Here is a 20,334-nt window from a genome sequence, read left to right on the forward strand (position 1 = left end):
TCCACAGGCCCCAACATATAACCACACTCACAAATACCCTTCAATTCACCCTTCGACCCTAAAAAATAAAAAAACTACCTCCTACCACATAAGCACCCCGCGATGACTACCAAACAAAGAGCGACGCCGGGCCAGGGCGCAATCAATTTCTTCCCGCAGTCTCAGCGGAGCGCGGATCCCTCGCCGAAAAATCAAGACGGCGCCGGGCCGAGTACTGCACGAGGCCCTAAACAGCAGGGCGCGGCTAAGGAGCAGAGAGAGCCAGCGCAAACCCCGGAGTCTCTCCCCACGAGAGAATTTATGCGTGAACTGATGTCTGGCATGCTGGATGAGCTACATGTCTCTATCCAACGAGACCTGAAAGCAGCCGTCACGGAATTGAGGCAGGAGATAGCGGGTCTCGCGGAGAGAACGACGGCGCTGGAAACGAAAATGGAGGATTCCCTCCAAATGCAAACGACCACTGATCATGAACTATACAGACTGGGCAGGGAGATCAACTTCTTAAAAGATAGCCTGGAAGATCAAGAAAACCGTGAGAGAAGGCAAAACCTGAGGATCCGCGGTATCCCTGAGACAATCATGCCAGATCAACTCCAGGCATACCTCCGTGGGCTCTTCACAACGCTATGTGCAGACCTGGACCCGAGGGACCTCGAGATGGACAGAGCCCATCGTGCCCTCTGGCCCAGATCAGATGACCCGCACAAATCCAGAGACACCATAGTCAGGCTGCATCGTTATCTCACCAAAGAGAGGTTGATGTCAGCCTGCAGGAAGGCTAACCCCCTTGTGTACCGCGACGACAACCTACAGATTTACAATGATCTAGCTAAACAAACCATTAATAAAAGAATGGAGCTTAAACCCCTGACCACCCTCCTCAGAGAAAACGAGATTAAGTATAAATGGGGGTTTCCATTTAAACTGATCATCGTCAGGAATGGAAGGACCCACATTGTCAGACACCCCACGGAGATGACAAGAATGGCAAAGGCAGTGGGACTATCCCCCCCTCCATCGTGGAGTGCTGACCCACAGGATAACCAAGACCAAGAGAACGAAGGTCCTGCAGTAAGGGCATCCGAGCGCCTGGCAGGCCGAAAAAACAGAAAATAAAGCCTTAAAAACAAACCTTTCTGCTTTCCCAGTTCGAGTACTGCACTGTCACGTTGCACCGCATGAGGTCCCTCACGCAAGCTCCCTGCACAGAAGCTGGAACAACCCTGGAGCAGCACAACGAGGAACACACGGCACAAACCAGAAGAGGGCGCCATCCCCGCCTGGAATTGCGAGCCGAGGAGACCGACTGTGGATCCAGAATGACCAGCACAGAGCGCCGATCACGTGTCCAGGAGGAGCCAACCATGGGACCGGCACAAAGCTTACCAGCTGAGTCGCAGTAAAGCGACCCTTGCTGGGCGTCGTGGGTGGGGGAGGGAAAGGACTCATTTATGGAGATCAGACGGATGGAAACCCTCCACGGTTTCCCTTGCCTGTGCCGCCCCCCCCCCCCCTCATTAATCCCTGGGCTGCAACAGCCGGCGACCCAGAGTGCTTGGTCACTCACAAAGCTTGCATCCTGATCCACCTCAGGCACGAGATCGGGCCCCCCCCTCCACCAACAGAAAACTGTAAGTACATTTTTGCTACGAGTGGGGCCTCTCAGCATACGGGAATAAAACCTGTCTGCGCTGGTGACCTCTGAGCCCCCACAAATACACTCCAGGCCAGACATGCGCACAGCAACAAAAAGTGACAAGTGCTTACCTTCATCCCTAAAAGGTTTAAAGTTTAAAGTTAGTAGGAGTTATTAATAAAGCTGCCCCTACCCCATCCTAACCCTTCTATTCCCTGCTCACCCTCCCTCCACTCGCTCCCTAGCATTTTCCCCTCCTCATCCCTACACCCCTGTTTCCCCGCCCCCTAGCTTCCCTAACCCCTCCCCGTCCCCCCCCTATGCTTCCCTTACCCCTTCCCCAGCCATTCCTTACTAGCCCAAAAGAGAACGCTCTTAAACTCAATAATCCTGGAACCCACCGCCAACTAGGACGGCGCCAACCAGCAGACTGAGCACAGAATGAGCCCAAAGAAGCTCTAACCAGAGCCACTGGTCTCAGAGAGACTCATTGTAACCTGCACAATGTTGACCCAATTTGTAATCACATACACACGTCGTGGACTATACATAAGGCAGCAGCTGCACCAATATAAATGTCCCCACTGGTAGTCTGCCATACAAACTGTGGATTCCTCCCCCCCCCTCCCTTCCCTCGCCATCCCCCCCCTCCCCCCTCTCCCTTCCTCCCTCCCCCCTTCCACTTCCACCCCCCCCTTTCCCCCTCCTCCCCCCTCTCCCCTCCTCCCCCCCCCTCTCAACCCCCCCTCCCCGCCACTCCCCCTCCACCCCCCCTATCCCCCCGCCCGCTCCCCCCTCTCCCCCCCACCCCCTCTCCCCTCCGCCCCCCTCTCCCCCCCCTCCCCCTTCCGTCCGTCCCCCCTTTCCCCTCCGCCCCCCCCCCTCTCCCCACTGCCCCCCCCCCACCACCCTCCCCAGGACCACTCCCCCCTCCCCCTCCCCAATTAGACATGAAATCCAGCTGGCAATCCCCCCCCCCCGTAATCACGGGTACCCAGTGCCCCCCCTCCCCCCCTTCCAACCCCAACCCTTGAAATGGGTCCAACCTAAATATTACTATCGGGGATTCAAAAGGGACTCAGTACACAGCCACAGGTTTATCTCAAATGTGACCCAGTGCGCTCACACTAATGAGACACATGTAAAGTCTCAATGCCTATCCGATAGACCCCTGAAGGCCCGCGCATAGATATCGCATGGCAAGTGGTGTAAAATGTATTATGACTTGATTTGAGCATGCCTCAGTAGAGATCAATGTGTGCTGGGCCCGAACTTGCCCAAAGGTAATCATTATGTGACAAATATGCAATTCCGTAAATATCTAAAAGGTACAGATCACCAACCCAAAGATAACACAACACTTAATAATACACTATTTAACCACCACACTCAACTCAATAATACACCCAGTTATGTGTCAGGAACCAAACCACAGCCAACACATAACTCAAGCACACCTTGCTCTACACTCCGATTACCTCTAAGAAGTGCAAATTAGATATATGCTGACCAACATTGCACCGAACACGGACTCTGACCCTATTGACACATTCGGAGCGTCTCCCAAAAGGCCTACGCCTCGGATGAGGCAAAGCCAGAAGAACTCTGTATTACAAAATGTATAACTAAAACGATGTTCCCCGTACCTATGTTAACTAATGTTATCACAATGTGTACCATGTCTTATCAGTTTGCAAAAGATGTTATAACAGTACCATATAACTCACGGCTGCTCAACTACAAACCCTGATCTACATTTTTCTTTCTCCCCTCCTACCTGCTCCCCCCCCCTCTTTCCTTCCCTACCCCCGCCCACCTCGTTCCTTACCTCCCTGCCAACCACTCCCCTCCCATCCCCCTCTGCCCCGCCCTTCCCCCCCCACCCAATACCAATCCCACCCCATCCGCTGTAGCCCCCCCTCCACCCCCCCCCCCTTTCCCATACACCTACCTGTAACCAAAGGTCGAAGGGTCACACAAGCAACAGAGGGCCAGGACCTCACTGTTGCACCCCTGACCTCGGGCCCCGGACCCACCCCAGAACGGGTAAACCTACCCGAATGCCGGTCTCTCGGAGACAAGGCAAAACCACATTTAGACCTTTTCAAGGCCTACTCTCACTTCTCCTTTATCTGCTGACCCTGTCCCGGCAGATCTATCCCCCCTCTCCCCTCCCCCAACCACCCCCTCGCCTGAGCAGCCCGACTATAAGCCCTCAAAGACTGTCACAGAAGCCATACCCCCTACTTTAAAAAACTGCACTCCCGTGCACATCATCTCACCCAAAAATGGGAGCAGGGTCTCAGCTAGTGGGAAAGCTGAGACCTCAAGCCCACGCACCATAAATTTAAAGCATTAAAATGGCAACGTCAGCCCCGATTAGAGTCAGATCTCTAAACGTAAAAGGACTGCAAAATCATAGAAAGCGACGATTGGCCCTCCAGGAAATGAAAAAAACAGGGGGGGACATTATATTCCTACAGGAGACCCACTTCACATCCCAGGACCCCCCAAATTTATTAAAAAAAATGTTCCCAACAAGCTTTTTTGCTTCATTCAGCAGTAAGAAAAGGGGTGTAGCTATCCTGATCAGACAAGGCACCCCATTCAATCATATCAAAACAACAGCGGACCCAGAAGGTAGATTTCTAGTGGTGTATGGCTCTTTAGCGGGCTCGACAATTGCCCTGATCAATGTATACGCCCCAAACGAAAACCAAAATGAATTCCTACAGACTGTTCTCGAGGGCGTCGCCCCGGGATATCTATCCTCGATGATAGTGGGAGGAGACCTAAATATGGTGCTAAACCCCACCGAGGATAGATCAACCACGATGGGACCCCCCCGCACAACCCACTCCCAGATCAAAGGGAAAAGGTTTAGATTATTTCCTGACCACAAAAAACGTACTGGCGGCAACCACTGATTCAGACATTGGCTCTATCACCTGGTCGGATCACGCCCCAATCACCTTGACATTATCACTCCCCTTTGAAAAAACAACAAATTACTCTTGGAGACTTAACGATTCGCTATTAAATCACCCAGAGATAGAAAGGGAAATAAGAGCCTCACTTAAGGACTATTTCTTTTTCAACACAGGTACAGTTTCCTCTCCAGCAATCCTATGGGAAGCCCATAAGGCAAACATCAGAGGGAAAATCATCTCCATCGCCTCCCATAGGAAAAAAGCCCGCCTAATACAAATCAAGGAACTAACCGATAACATTAAAACAATAGAGCAAGCCCATAAGGCAGACCCTACAAAAAAACTATATAAACAATTGCTTGCAGCTAGATCAAAACTTAGGCAAATTCAGCTGGAGGATGTGGAAAAGGCCCTTAAATGGACAAACCAACTGTACTACGACAAAGGGAACAAGGCTGACAGACTCTTAGCAAGTAAACTAAGAGGGGTGCAAAAGCGATCCCAAATAACAGCTATCAAAAGTAAATCTGGTGAGATACAATATAGTGAGAATAAAATCGCAGAAGAATTCACTAAATACTACACGGAGTTATATAACCTCAGATCCAAAAATGACCGCTCTCCACCAATAACCATAGAAAATATAACACAATATCTCAATAAATGCCAACTCCCCACCTTAACGGAGGAGGAAAACACAGTCCTCAATGCTGAGATTACAAAAGAGGAACTGGAAATGGCGGTCAAATCATTAAAGATCACCAAGTCTCCCGGCCCTGACGGTTTCACCAATGTTTACTATAAAAGATTCCTGCCCACACTATCCAAACATCTTCTAGCTACATTTAACCATTTCTTGGAAGGGAATCAGATTCCCGCATCAATGTCTCTAGCCAATCTGGCCATTATTCATAAGGACGGCAGAGACCCGATGCAGTGTGGAAGCTATCGTCCAATCTCCCTACTTAACAGTGATCTCAAACTATATAGTAAAATTCTGGCTAACAGATTAAATCCCATCTTACCGAGGCTCATAAATATAGATCAAGTCGGATTCGTAATGGGCAGACAAGCCTCAGATAATACTCGGAAGATAATCAACATAATTGAGCATGTCCACCTCTCGGGGACCAAAGCACTTTTATTAAGCCTAGACGCAGAGAAGGCGTTCAATAGGATAAACTGGCAATTCCTGGACCAAACTATGCGTAAATTCGGCTTCAAAGACGCATACCTAGAGGGGGTCCGCAGATTATACCACAACCCATCAGCAACGGTAAAATTACCTGGCGGCAATAACCAGAGGTTCGAGATTACAAATGGTACTCGACAGGGGTGCCCCTTATCTCCTCTCCTCTTTGCACTAACCATAGAACCGCTGGCATCAGCAATAAGGCTCAATAGAGACATCCAGGGAATAGAAATTGGACAAAGGCAGCACAAAATATCCCTATTTGCTGATGATGTCATACTAACCCTCTCCAAACCTCAAATCTCCCTACCCAACCTTCATAAAGAACTCCATGAATTTGGACAAATTTCAGGATATAAAATAAACCAAGACAAATTGGAGGCCCTGAATCTAAGCCTGCCAGAGCCAGAGGTGAAACTCCTCAAATTAAATTTTGACTATCGTTGGAGCTCCTCCTGTATCAAATACTTGGGAGTTAAGATATCGAGGACTTACCAAACTCTTTACCAACATAACTATCCGGCACTGTTCAAAAAAATCAAACAAGATCTAAACAAATGGGGAGGATACCAAATATCATGGATCGGGAGGATGGTCTCGGTTAAAATGAACATACTCCCTAGATTGCTATATTACTTCCAGACACTCCCGGTCCCCATCCCTGGCTCAGAATTAAAGAATATTCAAAAATCAATTTTCCACTTTATTTGGCAAGGTAAAAAACCTAGAGTCGCCAAAACGGTTCTTCTGGCCCCAAGGGGGAGAGGAGGACTAGGAGTCCCAGACGTGTCAAGATACTACCTGGCCGCACAACTGCGACAGGCGGTGGTCTGGAACACTAGCCCGAAACAATGCTGCTGGCTAGGTATAGAAACACATTATGCCGGGACGCCCTCACTGCCAGCTTGCCTTTGGTCCATGAGTAAGGAAGACATGCCAAGTAACAAATTCCAATTAGGCCCAATGAGACACACCTGGGAAATTTGGACGAAGTGCAGATATAAATTTAAGCTCATGTCACCTCACTCCCAACTTACACCAATCCACAAAAACCCAAAATTCCCACCTGGATGTGAGCCCAGACAATTTGACCAATTTGAAACCAAAAATATCAGAGCAATTGTTGACCTCCTGAGCTTTGGGCAGTTCCTGAGTTTTCAAAATCTACGGACCAAATATGAACTAAGAGACCTAAACGTCTTCAAATACCTACAAATTCGGCACTTCACTCAAACACTATCCCCAACGTTGGAATTTCCCCCTCTCACTGGCTTTGAAAGGCTCTGCAGAGAGCCCGGCCACCAGAAAGGTCTTATAACGCAAATATGTGCAGAGCTTGAGAGAGCCTCAGAAGCTCCGATGCACGACTATATGCTGCATTGGGCAGCAGAATTGGACATTGTTATAGACCGAGAGGATTGGGAAAGTATTTGGGAAACAGCCTCAGGAACTTCCATATGCACCACAATAAAAGAGAATATTTATAAAATCCTGTTTCGCTGGTATCTTACCCCAGCCAAAATTAGCCAAATCTACCCACTGGCCTCCGACCTATGCTGGAGAGGCTGCGGTCAACGGGGGGACATGGCCCACATCTGGTGGTCATGTCCAGAAATTCAAAAATACTGGGAAACTATACGTAATCTTATAAAAGAGGTCACAGACCTCACAATCCCAATTGAACCGCTGACCTACCTTTTGGCCAGGCCCTTAGAGACACTGGACCGACCAACAGGCAAATTAATCTCCCTTATTCTCACGGCGGCCAGATGTGCGGTGGCAGCCGCCTGGAAGAAGGTGTCTCCCCCCTCCAGACAGACGGTGATAAACAGAATCAATGATGTAAAAGACATGGAGAGACTGTCTGCATTTGTGAAAAGGTCCACTACCACCTTCAACAAAACTTGGGATCCGTGGTACACACGTATGACCCAGACCAATAGAACTAATACATAAATACAGCCCTGGAGGCCATCATGGGATATGGCAAGTGTTTGGGCGGATCAGGACGAGGGGGTGATACACCCGCTCCCCCCCCCTTCCTCTCCCCTCTCTTCTTTCTCTTTCATCTTCTTTCTGTTTCAACTCCATGCTACCCCGATTGACCCCGGAGGAACAGGGGGACGTGGAGTCTCTTTCTTTCAAAATGTTAAAAACTGTATTAGGCCACATATGATCTGTTTTAACAAATTTGTTAACAATTATTATTGCCTAATAAAAAAAATTGGTAAAAAAAAAAAAATCAAAATACAATTTCATTGACAAAACGCAAATACATTTGACTTATAATGCGCGTGCTCGGCACACATCCCCTGTATTAGCTATTTGCACTGTGTGTGTGTGTGTGTGTGTGTGTGTGTGTGTGTGTGTGTGTGTGTGTGTGTGTGTCAGTCAGTGTATGTGTAAGTCTGTCAGTCAGTCTGTGTAAGTGTGTCAGTCAGTGTGAGTGTGTGTGTGTATGTGTGTCAGTCAGTGTGTGTATGTGAGTCAGTATGTGTATGTGAGTCTGTGTGGGGGTGTGTGTGGGGGTCAGTCAGTGTGTGTGTGGGGGTCTGTGTGGGGGGCAGTCAGTGTGTGTGTGGGGGTCAGTCTGTGTGTGTATGTGAGTCTGTGTGGGGGTCTGTCAGTGTGTGTGGGGGGGTCAGTGTCTGTGTGGGGGTCAGTCAGTGTGTGTGGGGGTTCAGTCAGTGTGTCTGGGGGTCAGTCAGGGTGTGTGTGGGTGTCAGTGTGTGGGTCAGTCAGTGTGTGTGGGGGGGGTCAGTCAGTGTGTGTGGGGGGGGTCAGTCAGTGTGTGTGTGGGGGGGTCAGTCAGTGTGTATGTGTGGGGAGGTCAGTCAGTGTGTGTGGGGGGGGGTCTGTGTGTGGGTCAGTTAGTGTGTGTGTGTGGGGGGGGTCTATGTGGGGGTCAGTCAGTGTGTGTGGGGGTCAGTCAGTGTGGGGGTCAGTCAGTGTGGGTGTGGGTGTGTGTGTGTGTGGGGGTCAGTCAGTGTGTGGGGGTCTGTGTGGGGGTCAGGCAAGGTCTGTGGGGGTCAGTCAGTGTGTGTGTGTGTGTGTGGGGGTCAGTCAGTGTGTGTGTCCTGCTGGGCGGGGTGTAAAATTGCGCACCACTTCTCCCGCTCCCCTTCTGCAAATTCTGCGCAACCCCCCTCCCCCCCCCCCGACCCCCTCTTGCGCAAATTCTGCGCACCCCCCCTCCCCCCGCCGCGGGGTACATGCGCCCGGCACGGGCATGAGTGACCGGCCGCGGGCGAGATTACCCGTCCGCTGCCCGGTCCACCCTTTCTTCCAGCAGCAGGAGCCGGCGCCGAGCCCCTGTGCCGCGCGGGTTGCGCCGTGTGCCACCGCTTCCTGCGGGCGCAGGAGGCCCGCGAACGCCCACGTCAGTTAGGAGCGTGTGGGGGGAACGACGCCGCTGCCAGCCGGTTCTGCGCATGTGTGGCGTCCGTCAGGGGCGCCATCACAACTGCGCATGCGCGGCATGGCAGCGGGCGGCAGAACAGCGGCAGTTAGGAGCGGCGGCTATCGCTGCCGCATATGTGAGCAACCGGGTGTGGGGTGTGTGGGAGGGTGAGGGGTGCGGCGGCGATTAGGAGCGGTGGCGGCCACATGCCAGGGGGCGTGTCCATCTATCCAGTATTATCCCATCAGAGGTGCCACTAAAGAAGTTTCACTTCAATAATCAATTGTTTTACTGTGCAGTTGTACATTTAATTTGTCAAACTCCACATCTTGCCCTGTAGCATTTCTCTATTTCTGGTGCCAGGGACTTCACAGGCAGTGACACATTCAGTAAACATCTTTTAAATAACCCCTACTTCTTTTGTTCCTGCAGGGGCTCTGCTGTTGCAAAAATTATAGGTCACAATGTAAAAACTCTGCAAAAGTTTGTACCCACAGTGAAGATGTGGGTTTTTGAAGAGAATATCAATGGGAGGAAGCTGACGGAGATCATTAACACGGAGCATGAGAACGTGAAATATCTCCCGGGGTATAAAATGCCGGAGAATGTGGTAAGGATGATGCAGCTTTGGTCCCCAAACACCTTGTTACAAACACACCTCAAATAAAGCTGTATTATTATTTTTTTCTTCTTGCATAGATTTGATAGCAACCACTGGCTCGGTATCTCGGGAAGGGAACATGGCACAAACAGGGCTTCTAGAGATCAGGACAAGTGGTGTCAATGATACCTTAATGTTCAGCAAAAAAAATAAAAAATTTTTACTTATTTTTTTTTTTTTTTTTTTTTGCAACCTTATTAAACATTCCCAGAGCAATTTTTATATTTCTGTTTAAAGCAGCACTCCTGAGGAACCCCCTCCCCCCCCCTTTTTTTAATTTTTTTAAATTTTAAATGTGTTTTAATCATCGTCTTAGGAGATGACCTGCATTGATTTCAGCTCTGGGGACCCCTTGCTTACCGAGATACTTATCTCCTTAGGGGATGCCGGTATCTCTCTGCTGTCTAAGTCTCCGTTGTCACTTGGGCCAATAGAAAGCCGCAAGGGATGATGTCACAGCTTCCTATTGCCCCGCAGTATGCGTGACATTTAAGCCGCCATTGTTAGCCCAAACAAGCCCAGACGGAGTTGCTACCCAGCAGCACCTTTTTGAGGGAAGTATCTCGGAAAGCAGAAATCAATGCGGTTCAGCTCCGGAGACCCCTTGCTTCAAACCTATTAGAAAATTAAATAAAGGGGGGCCACAGCAGTGCTGCTTTAAGATGCAATGCTTTAGCTTTCTTTGGTTATATTTGCACAAGTGTTTTCTGCACAAGCTTCACCCTTTCCATTCCAATGCTGCCTATGCCAGGATTGTTGAGCTTCATTCTGAAGTGCCCTGTATTCCATCATAAATCTAAGCCCCTCACAAGGGAAATCATTATTAACCATAGTAGCTCCTCTGATTTTGTATAGGGATCATTTTTCATTCCACAAAAGGATTATCTTTGGCAGTGTAAAATCCCACAGGAATGTCAGTCACCAATCTGCCTACATAGTGGCAACAATGTGCTGCTTAGAATTAATGCTCTGCTGCTCATCATGTCACCAATGGAGACTAACGCTGTCTCTCAAGTACCGGAAAATGTTGTTTTATCCTAAACACAGTACAGTAAATATATCATGTCTGTAAATCCAAAGGATACAAAATGACATATATAAATATATAATTTTTTTTAAAAATATATATTTGTATATATTTATATTTACATAGCCACAAAGCAGCAAGTGCCTTAACCACATGGCTGACTTCTACAGTGTCTATCTATCCCTGTACACACACCATGCTTTTCTAAGGCCTCTAACTGCAGGAATGCTAGGACATATTATGCTATTATTGTTCACTTAATTTGCTATTTGTGTAAATTAAATGTTTATTGTTATTTTATTCGCTTTCCTGCTTTTTCTCGTATTAAAACGTGCAGCATACATTCCCACATTGATGGTTTGTTCCATTCACAGGTCGCTGTCCCCGACCTCAGCGACGCAGTGAAAGACGCCGACCTTCTAGTCTTTGTCATCCCTCACCAGTTTATTCATAAGGTCTGCGAGGAGATCTCTGGGAAGGTTCACAAGAAGGCACTTGGAATAACACTCATTAAGGTGGGATTGGTGCCTTATTTGACCCTGGCAAACAAAATCTGTAACTTTAAAAGATATTGTACAGAGCAATATATTGAGAGGTGTACATCTTAAGTTGCGAGATATGTGCTGAAAAGGTGCAGGGAGATGCACAGATGGCGAACAAGTTTGTGTTCAAGTTTCACACATTAGCCACTATATATAACGATCCTTTCTATTGACATTTCATTCTCCTAATTATTTCAGGAGCAGGTTGGTTTGTTCCTGAGTGTATTTACTTTCAAATGCACACATTTAATTCCTTCAGTGCCCTGTGAATGTAAAACACAAGTCATGGAGAGTGACAGCCTGGGGGGCTCTTAAGACATACGTCATGAGGTATTGCATGTCTTTTAGGGGGAGGTATAATTGGAAGGGGTGGGTGTCACGGGAGACCAGAATCATTTCACAGGGATCAAGCATCAGACAGCCCTAAGACATTAAACAAACAGTGATTTTTGTTTGTTGCCACAATAAGCACTCATTGGAGCTGTACTCACTCTAAATAGGGAATACCGGGGGAATCCTAGTAGTCCAAGGTGCCCGGCACCACTGAAATGGCTTACTCTCCGCAGCTTCCACTCCTGCGGGGGTTCGGAGTCTCCAGGTAGTGCTGGATGCTCTACCCAGCCACTATTCTCAGTGTCAGCTTGCTACCTCCCCCGGAGATAGGTGCTTCGCTGTCCAGAGGCAGACAGTGGCTCTGAATATTGGACCAACAGCTTCCAGATAGGAGGATCTCCCATCCCCGCTCCCCTTTGTCCTCAACCCCCTCGTAGAACGAGCTAAACCCGAATCTCTTGATGTGCAGACTGGGTAAGTGCATTACCAGCCTAGCACTCCAAGGGCACAAGGAAATACAGAAATACAGTTTAAAACACCCCATTTTACATGACAAAGGCTTCCCTATGGATTGGTACACTTCCATATGTAGGTTTTTTCAGGGCCAGATGAGGCACAGAAAGGTAGGGTAAACCTGTACCTCCAGCAGATGTGTAGGGGCAATGACTGGGCTTAACCTTCTATTAATATAAGGCTTTGCCTATAGTGCCGCCGACGCAATTTGATTTGTTCAAGGGCCGTCACATGACGCGACGGCCCTTGAAAAATCAAATTTTGCCGGTGTCGGGTTTTCACGACGGCGACGTCGCTTGTTGCCGTCGCGTGCACTATAAGCGCACGCGGCGGCAGCAATGTATTTGTTTTCGGGCGACGTTGCGTCGCCGGCACTATAAGCGCGGCCTAAGCCACATTACCCCTAGCGTTACAGTGCGACCCTTCCCTGTCATTTAAATCAACAGAAGCATGAAACGGCGTTGTGAGCGCTCAGGAGAGAGATCATGTGATTGCTAATGTCTGAGGGTCTGTGGCCATGGGGTTAATTAAGTTAATGACCGGAGGGGAAGCAACTCCATAGTGCCAAACAAAAAAAAGCTATGTGTGCTGTGCACGCGCATAGTAAGTGAAACTTCTTTGACTTTTGTCACAGAAATTGTATTTGTGTTGGTGATGTTTTAATTAAAAATCAAAATACAATTTCATTGACAAAACGCAAATACATTTGACTTATAATGCGCGTGCTCGGCACACATCCCCTGTATTAGCTATTTGCACTGAGTGTGAATATGTGTGTCAGTAAGTGTGTGTGTATGTATGTGTGTCAGTCAGTGTATGTGTAAGTCAGTCAGTCAGTATGTGTGTGTGTCAGTCAGTGTGTGCGTATGTGTGTCAGTCAGTGTGTGTGTGTCAGTCAGTCAGTGTGTGTGTGTGTGTGTGTGTGTGTGTGTGTGTGTGTGTGTGTGTGTGTGTCAGTCTGTGTGTGTGTATGTGTGTCAGTCTGTGTGTGTGTGTGTATGTGTGTCAGTCAGTGTGTGTATGTGTGTGTGTGTGTGTGTGTGTGTGTGTGTCAGTCTGTGTGTGTGTATGTGTGTCAGTCTGTGTATGTGTGTGTATGTGTGTCAGTCAGTGTGTGTATGTGAGTCTGTGTGGGGGTCTGTGTGTTGGTCAGTCAGTGTGTGTGTGGGGGTCAGTCAGTGTGTGTATGTGAGTCTGTGTGTGTATGTGAGTCTGTGTGGGGGTCAGTCAGTGTGTGTGTGGGTGTCAGTCAGTGTGGGTGTGGGGGGGTCTGTGTGGGGGTCAGTCAGTGTGTGTGTGGGGGTCAGTCAGTGTGTGTGGGGGTCTGTGTGTGTATGTGAGTCTGTGTGGGGGTCAGTCTGTCAGTGTGTGTGTGGGGGTCAGTCAGTGTGTGGGGGTCTGTGTGGGGTCAGTGTGTGTTTGGGGGATCTGTGTGGGGGTCAGTCAGTGTGTGTGGGGGTCAGTCAGTTTGTGTGGGGGTCAGTCAGTGTGTGTGGGGGGGTCTGTGTGGGGGTCAGTCAGTGTGTGGGGGGGGGTCTGTGTGGGGGTCAGTCAGTGTGTGTGTGGGGGGGTCAGTCAGTGTGTGTGGGGGGGTCTGTGTTGGGGTCAGTCAGTGTGTGGGGGGGGTCTGTGTGGGGGTCAGTCAGTGTGTGTGTGGGGGGGTCAGTCAGTGTGTGTGTGGGGGTCAGTCAGTCAGTGAGTGTGGGGGTCAGTGTGTGTGTGGGGGTCTGTGTGTGGGTCAGTTAGTGTGTGTGTGTGTGTGTGGGGGGGTCTGTGTAGGGGTCTATGTGGGGGTCAGTCAGTGTGTGTGGGGGTCTGTGTGTGGGTCAGTCAGTGTGTGTGTGGGGTCTGTGTGGGGGTCAGTCAGTGTGTGGGGGTCTGTGTGGGGTCAGTGTGTGTTTGGGGGGCCTGTGTGGGGGTCAGTCAGTGTGTGTGTGGGGGTCAGTCAGTGTGTGTGGGGGTCAGTCAGTGTGTGTGTGGGGGTCAGTCAGTGTGTGTGGGGGGGTCTGTGTGGGGGTCAGTCAGTGTGTGTGTGGGGGGGTCAGTCAGTGTGTGTGTGGGGGGGTCAGTCAGTGTGTGTGTGGGGGTCTATGTGGGGGTCAGTCAGTGTGTGTGGGGGTCAGTGTGTGTGTGGGGGTCTGTGTGTGGGTCAGTTAGTGTGTGTGTGTGTGTGGGGGGGGGTCTGTGTGGGGGTCAGTCAGTGTGTGTGTGGGGGTCTGTGTAGGGGTCTATGTGGGGGTCAGTCAGTGTGTGTGGGGGTCAGTGTGTGTGTGGGGGTCTGTGTGTGGGTCAGTCAGTGTGTGTGGGGTCTGTGTGGGGGTCAGTCAGTGTGTGGGGGTCTGTGTGGGGTCAGTGTGTGTTTGGGGGGCCTGTGTGGGGGTCAGTCAGTGTGTGTGGGGGTCAGTCAGTGTGTGTGTGGGGGTCTGTGTGGGGGTCAGTCAGTGTGTGTGTGGGGGTCTGTGTGGGGGTCAGTCAGTGTGTGTGGGGGGGTCTGTGTGGGGGTCAGTCAGTGTGTGTGTGGGGGTCTATGTGGGGGTCAGTCAGTGTGTGTGGGGGTCAGTGTGTGTGGGGGGGTCTGTGTGTGGGTCAGTTAGTGTGTGTGTGTGGGGGGGGTCTGTGTAGGGGTCTATGTGGGGGTCAGTCAGTGTGTGTGGGGGTCTGTGTGTGGGTCAGTCAGTGTGTGTGGGGTCTGGGTGGGGGTCAGTCAGTGTGTGTGGGGGTGTGAGGGTGTGTGTGTGGGGGTCAGTCAGTGTGTGGGGGTCAGTCAAGGTCTGTGGGGGTCAGTCAGTGTGTGTGTGTGGGGGTCAGTCAGTGTGTGTGTGTCCTGCTGCAGCCAGGGGCGGGCTGTAAAATTGCGCACCACTTCTCCCCCTCCCCTTCTGCAAATTCTGCGCACCCCTCCCCCACCCCCCTGCCGCGGGGTACATGCGCCCGGCACGGGCATGAGTGACCGGCTGCGGGCGAGATTACCCGTCCGCTGCCCGGCCCACCCTTTCTTCCAGCAGCAGGAGCCAGCGCAGAGCCCACTTCAGTTAGGAGCGTTTGGGGGGAACGACGCCGCTGCCAGCCGCTTCTGCGCATGTGTGGCGTCCGTTAGCGGCGCCATCACAACTGCGCATGCGTGGCATGGCAGCGGGCGGCGGAATAGCGTCAGTTAGGAGCGGTGGCTATCGCTGCCGCATATGTGAGCAACTGGGTGTGGGGTGTGTGGGAGGGTGAGGGGTGCGGCGGCGATTAGGAGCGGCGCCGGAGGCTATCGCCGCCGCCGCCACATGACAGGGGACGTGTGAGCGGAGCGGCGTCCATTACGTGACATCACTTCCGTTTCACATTTCGCCCCCCATCTATCCAGTTTTATCCCATCAGAGGTGCCACTAAAGAAGTTTCACTTCAAAAGTATACTAAAAAAATTAACCCATAACTTGTTTTTTGTAACTTTTGCATAAGCTCTGACTGCTGGGTTTGTCAGAATTGTAGTTTGCTGTATTTTCAGATTTGCACAGTACATATGCATGCAATGTTTACTCCACCTTTGCTTCAATGATAAAAAAAAAAAATACAAAATAATACAATCTTATTTTATGCACACAATAACCTTATTTGGTAATATAGAATTAGATGCATTGACATTTGTTTTAGTGGATATGGCAAGCTTCATTGTACAAAGTATAAAGGTGTCTGCTTCCAATGAAACAACATAGTGTAGTGTCATACCATATACAGGCCAGCCCCGTTTTAACGCAAACCGTTACAACGCGAATCCACTTATAACACAATGCCAGCGTGGCTCCCAATTTTCGTATTTATGAATACTTTACAACACGATTATTGGTATCCTAAATATTTTATTGTACAATGCATACAATTGTACATTATTTCTAACGCGATCCGCTTATAGCACGATGTGACTCTTTGGACCCCAAGCACAGCGTTATAAGGGGGTTGAGCTGTATGTGGTAGATTGGGTGCGTCTAATGGGCATAAAAATTGGTGTCCCGACCTCGCATTGTCTAAAACATTCAAGGGCGATGTAGAGCACAGTATATTGCTGTATGCTACTGAGTTTGTCACGTGTCACATTGGAGAAGTAATAGAATATACGACAGTACGGTCTAATTTTATTTACAATAGTCGGTTTAACAATGGTGTCAACATTTTGAACATGTCATATTTTGTGTTCTGTAAAGGATCCCTGCATAGTGAGCTTAATACAGCAGGCTTCAGCTTTTGGGCATTTCCTGAAAATGAAGGAAGATGTATAAAAAGAAATGACCCAGCCAGTCTGCACATTTGCATGTTCTCACCCAGAGATAGAGGTGCAAAACTGTCCAGAATGGATTCGCAAAATTGTAGGCTAAATTAGTACGGTTTCAGTGAAATATCACCAGACTGGGAAACATGGCGTGTTTTGCCCTTTTTTTAGTCTGCTTGGTTGCACACCTGTCTAAGACATGTGAATGTGCTCACAAGTTAACTTTTTATTAGATAGATAGATAGATAAATTTCATTCACAAATAACATTCCAGCCTGTTTTAAAGTAAAACTTCTCTTGCTTTATCCATTGTAACATCGTCCAAAGAAGAGATCAGTGTATCTCGAAAGCTCGCACAAAAAAAGCATTTAGTCAGCCACAGAACGATATTGAGTATTTGTTTTTGATCATATATATATACATATATATATATAAAAAATAAAATATATCTATATATAAAATTAAAATAAACAAAATGTGTATTTTTTTTATTTTTGGACATATGAGCTTTCACAGCCTTCATGAACTTCTATGTAAGCTCTTCCAGCAGCAGCAGCAGCAGCAGGAAAAATCGTGGAGCACAACCGAGGAAACGAAACAGGGTAGACGTGGTGTGGTGACTTCAAAGAATTTTATTCAAACAGACAGGTGTAGCTGGTGGATCATCTGACGCGTTTCAGCCCTAGGGCCTTTGTCAAAAGCGGATGTAGAAAATTGAGCAAATTGGCATATTAAATGGAATTGTAATGCACGTTGGCCTAATGCTTAGCAAATCTCCTGAAAACTCTCGGCCGCTGCTTTTTTTTCATGAATGGTTCACGACAACCTGTGCAAATTTCATCTTTTTTTTTTCCAAATGTCTTTATTAGGCAGAAGTTAATGAACAACAGTACATAATATATATGAAGCCTAATATGGGTACATTTTCAAAGATGTAGGACAGACAAGGTAGAACTTTGCCAGATACGGCGAGGCCTTGTGACCACTTTGTGGTACTTGAATAAAGGGGGTGTGGGGAAGAAGGGCATCCTTCTATTGTTTGATCCTTTCAGGACCAGATGACAATGAGGAAGGAGGGGAGTGGCCTGGGGATCAGTCGAGAGAGATACAAGAAGGAAGAAACGAAGGGAAACAGAGCTGGGAGCGGGGTAGGGGGGGATGGTAGAGGGGTGTGGGGGGTAGTAGGGTCCCCCTTCTCACCCGCCAACGGGGGCCGACTCCATCACACAACCAGTCAAAATCTAGTACCATTGGGAGGGTAGCTTTTAAACCAAATCAGTGCTGTAACCAGAGGTCCCAGGTTTTGTAGAACTCACATGTGGACTGCTTTAGGAAAGCAGTCAGCTTCTCCATTAACATAACTTCATTGATTCACCTTTTAACAGTTTGTTTGGAGGGAGGGGGACACTTTCTTCCAGGAGGCCGAAACAGCGCACCTCGCAGCTGTGAAAATGAAGGAGATTGATTTCCTTACTGGCCGGTCAATTTCCTCAATTGGTTTAGCCAGAAGGTAGGTCAGTGGGTCAATGGGCATGGTGAGGTCCGTTACCTCTTTTATAAGAGATTGTATGGGGATCCAATATTTCTGAATTACTGGGCATATCCACCATATGTGGGCCATGTCCCCCTTTTGCCCACAGCCTCTCCAACATATATCTGTAGCCAGGGGGTAGATTTGTTTGTCTCACTGGGGTGAGATACCAGTGGAATAATATCTTAAAGATATTCTCTTTTGTCGTGGTACATATGGAAGTCCATGCCGCCGATTCCCAATCCTCTCTGTCTATATCTATGTTCAAATTTGCTGCCCATTTGAGCATGTACTCATGATCAGGCAAGTCTGCTGAGATCTCCATTCCAATGTATTTTTTGGTGATTAGACCTTTTTGATAAGTTTTGTTCTTACACATCATTTCAAAACTCGTGATGTGGGGAATTTTTTTCTATGAAGTGTCTGATCTGGAGATATTTGAACATATCCAATTCTGGGGCTGCGTATTTGGGTCGCAAATCCTGGAAGCTCAAGAACTTCCCGTCGCTCGTTGGGTCAGCAATTGTCTTAATTCCCCTTAATTTAAATTGATCAAATTGCTTATGTTCACGTCCAGGTGGGAATTTGGGGTTGTTGAAAAGTGGTGTTGGCAGTGAGCCAATAGATGAGTTTAAATTTGGGCCTAGATTTCGTCCACACTTCCCAGGTGAGCTTCATTGCTCCAAGCTCAAACTTTTTTATTTGCATGTCTCCCTTATCAGAGCCCCAAAGACAAGCTTGCAGAGAGGGCGTTTTTGCGTAATAAGATTCTATAGCTAACCAACAGTTTTATAAGTTGGTTCAGCTTTCCAGACCACCACCTGTATCAATTGAGCAGCCTGGTAATATTTTTATATATCTGGGACGCCCATAACCCCCCTTGCTCTTGATGATATCAGAACCGATCTAGCCACCCTCGGTTTTTTGCCTTGCCAAATGAATCGAAACATCTTATTTTGGATATTTTTCAGTTCGTAGTTAGGGACATGGACCGGGAGTGTCTGAAAGAAGTATAATAATCTGGGGAGTATATTAATTTTTACAGAAATCATTCTCCCGATCCATGAGATCTGGATAAATGGGAAGGCTGCCAGATCTTGCAAATTTCATCTTTACCCATAATCTTGATATCTTTATAAGTTGTTGGAGAGATTGGGATACTCCTTGTGAACTTGTTATTGGGGCATAGAGGCAGTTTTATGGAGTGTAAATAATGGCTTAATTTGTGTATATACTGTAGGCATAGCTGGCGCTATTGTACTTCCATGTGCCAGCAGGTGCAATAGCATGTTAGCCCCGGCCCTCTTTCTGCGTGTGGCTAATGTAGACAACGGCGCCTGCTCCCGCTTTGTGTCCTGCTGCAATGCGGCAACTGAGTCATTAACGCCTGCTACATCTGTAGCAACTTATTTCCAATTAAAACATTTATGTAATGAGGCGCAGCGGTTTTCTTCCTTCCTGATTTATATGATTAAATGAGTTATGATGCCACAGACTGTTAAAATGGTATCGGTGCTTGAAAGAGATTTTAACCCAATTGGTGCTGGTAGTGGAAGGCCTGCATTAGGGGTCTTCCAGTGGCAGCCTCGCCTTGGATTGGCTGTCTGTCTGCTCCCGCTGTTTGCAATGCAATATTTTGCACTGAAATTAACTTGTAGGCGATGGTAATGTAAATAAATATATATGGTACGTGTGTCTATAATTGCTTGCAAAATGTTGACATATAATAATTTATGTCTTTAAATGTATCCAAAATGACCTTAAAATACAATCTTGTGGCCCTTCCATTACCAAGTTGTTTTTGGGTCAGGCCCCTTTGAAAACTAGTTGAAGTGCCCTGGCCTTCATGTTGCACATGGAAATGTGTGTATATATAGCTCCATAATTATTACGGGGTGTTATTCTTTTACACCTTTATGGCCCCAGTCAATTGAATATACCACAAGGAGTCTTTGGGCACCAGAAGATGGACTGCCAGCCCTTAGTAAATATGAGTCTATAATCTCCTTTTTTTTTTCTTTTTTTTTCCTTCTTGCAGTACTGAAAAATGTTTGTTTTCACATTGGCTGCAGGGCATAGACGAAGGACCTGAAGGGCTCAAGTTGATTTCTGACATTATCCGTGAGAAAATGGGAATTGATATCAGCGTGTTGATGGGAGCTAACATTGCAAATGAGGTGGCAGCAGAGAAGTTTTGTGAGACAACTATAGGTAAGGTATAGAAATGTAAACATCTCTCAGAATGACGTTTTTAATGGCTTTGCCACGTTAGAAGGTGCAATCCCAGCTGGCCAGTAACAGTTGAACAGTCTAA

The 20,334-nt window shown here is 48.2% G+C and overlaps 1 protein-coding gene across 3 annotated transcripts in view; it reads left to right on the forward strand.

Annotated features, from left to right (window-relative positions):
- The window catches only part of GPD1L (glycerol-3-phosphate dehydrogenase 1 like), a 62,015-nt gene that overhangs the window by 29,907 nt on the left and 11,774 nt on the right, over positions 1 to 20,334 (forward strand). For all 3 annotated transcript variants that reach the window (XM_075587026.1, XM_075587029.1, XM_075587028.1), the window contains 3 exons: positions 9,594 to 9,771; positions 11,224 to 11,364; positions 20,093 to 20,231. In XM_075587026.1, coding sequence (XP_075443141.1) covers positions 9,594 to 9,771; positions 11,224 to 11,364; positions 20,093 to 20,231 — 458 coding nt within the window. The remainder of the gene's footprint in view (positions 1 to 9,593; positions 9,772 to 11,223; positions 11,365 to 20,092; positions 20,232 to 20,334) is intronic.

This window comes from Ascaphus truei, chromosome 2 (assembly GCF_040206685.1).
Source record: "Ascaphus truei isolate aAscTru1 chromosome 2, aAscTru1.hap1, whole genome shotgun sequence".
Taxonomy (NCBI): Eukaryota; Metazoa; Chordata; class Amphibia; order Anura; family Ascaphidae; genus Ascaphus; species Ascaphus truei.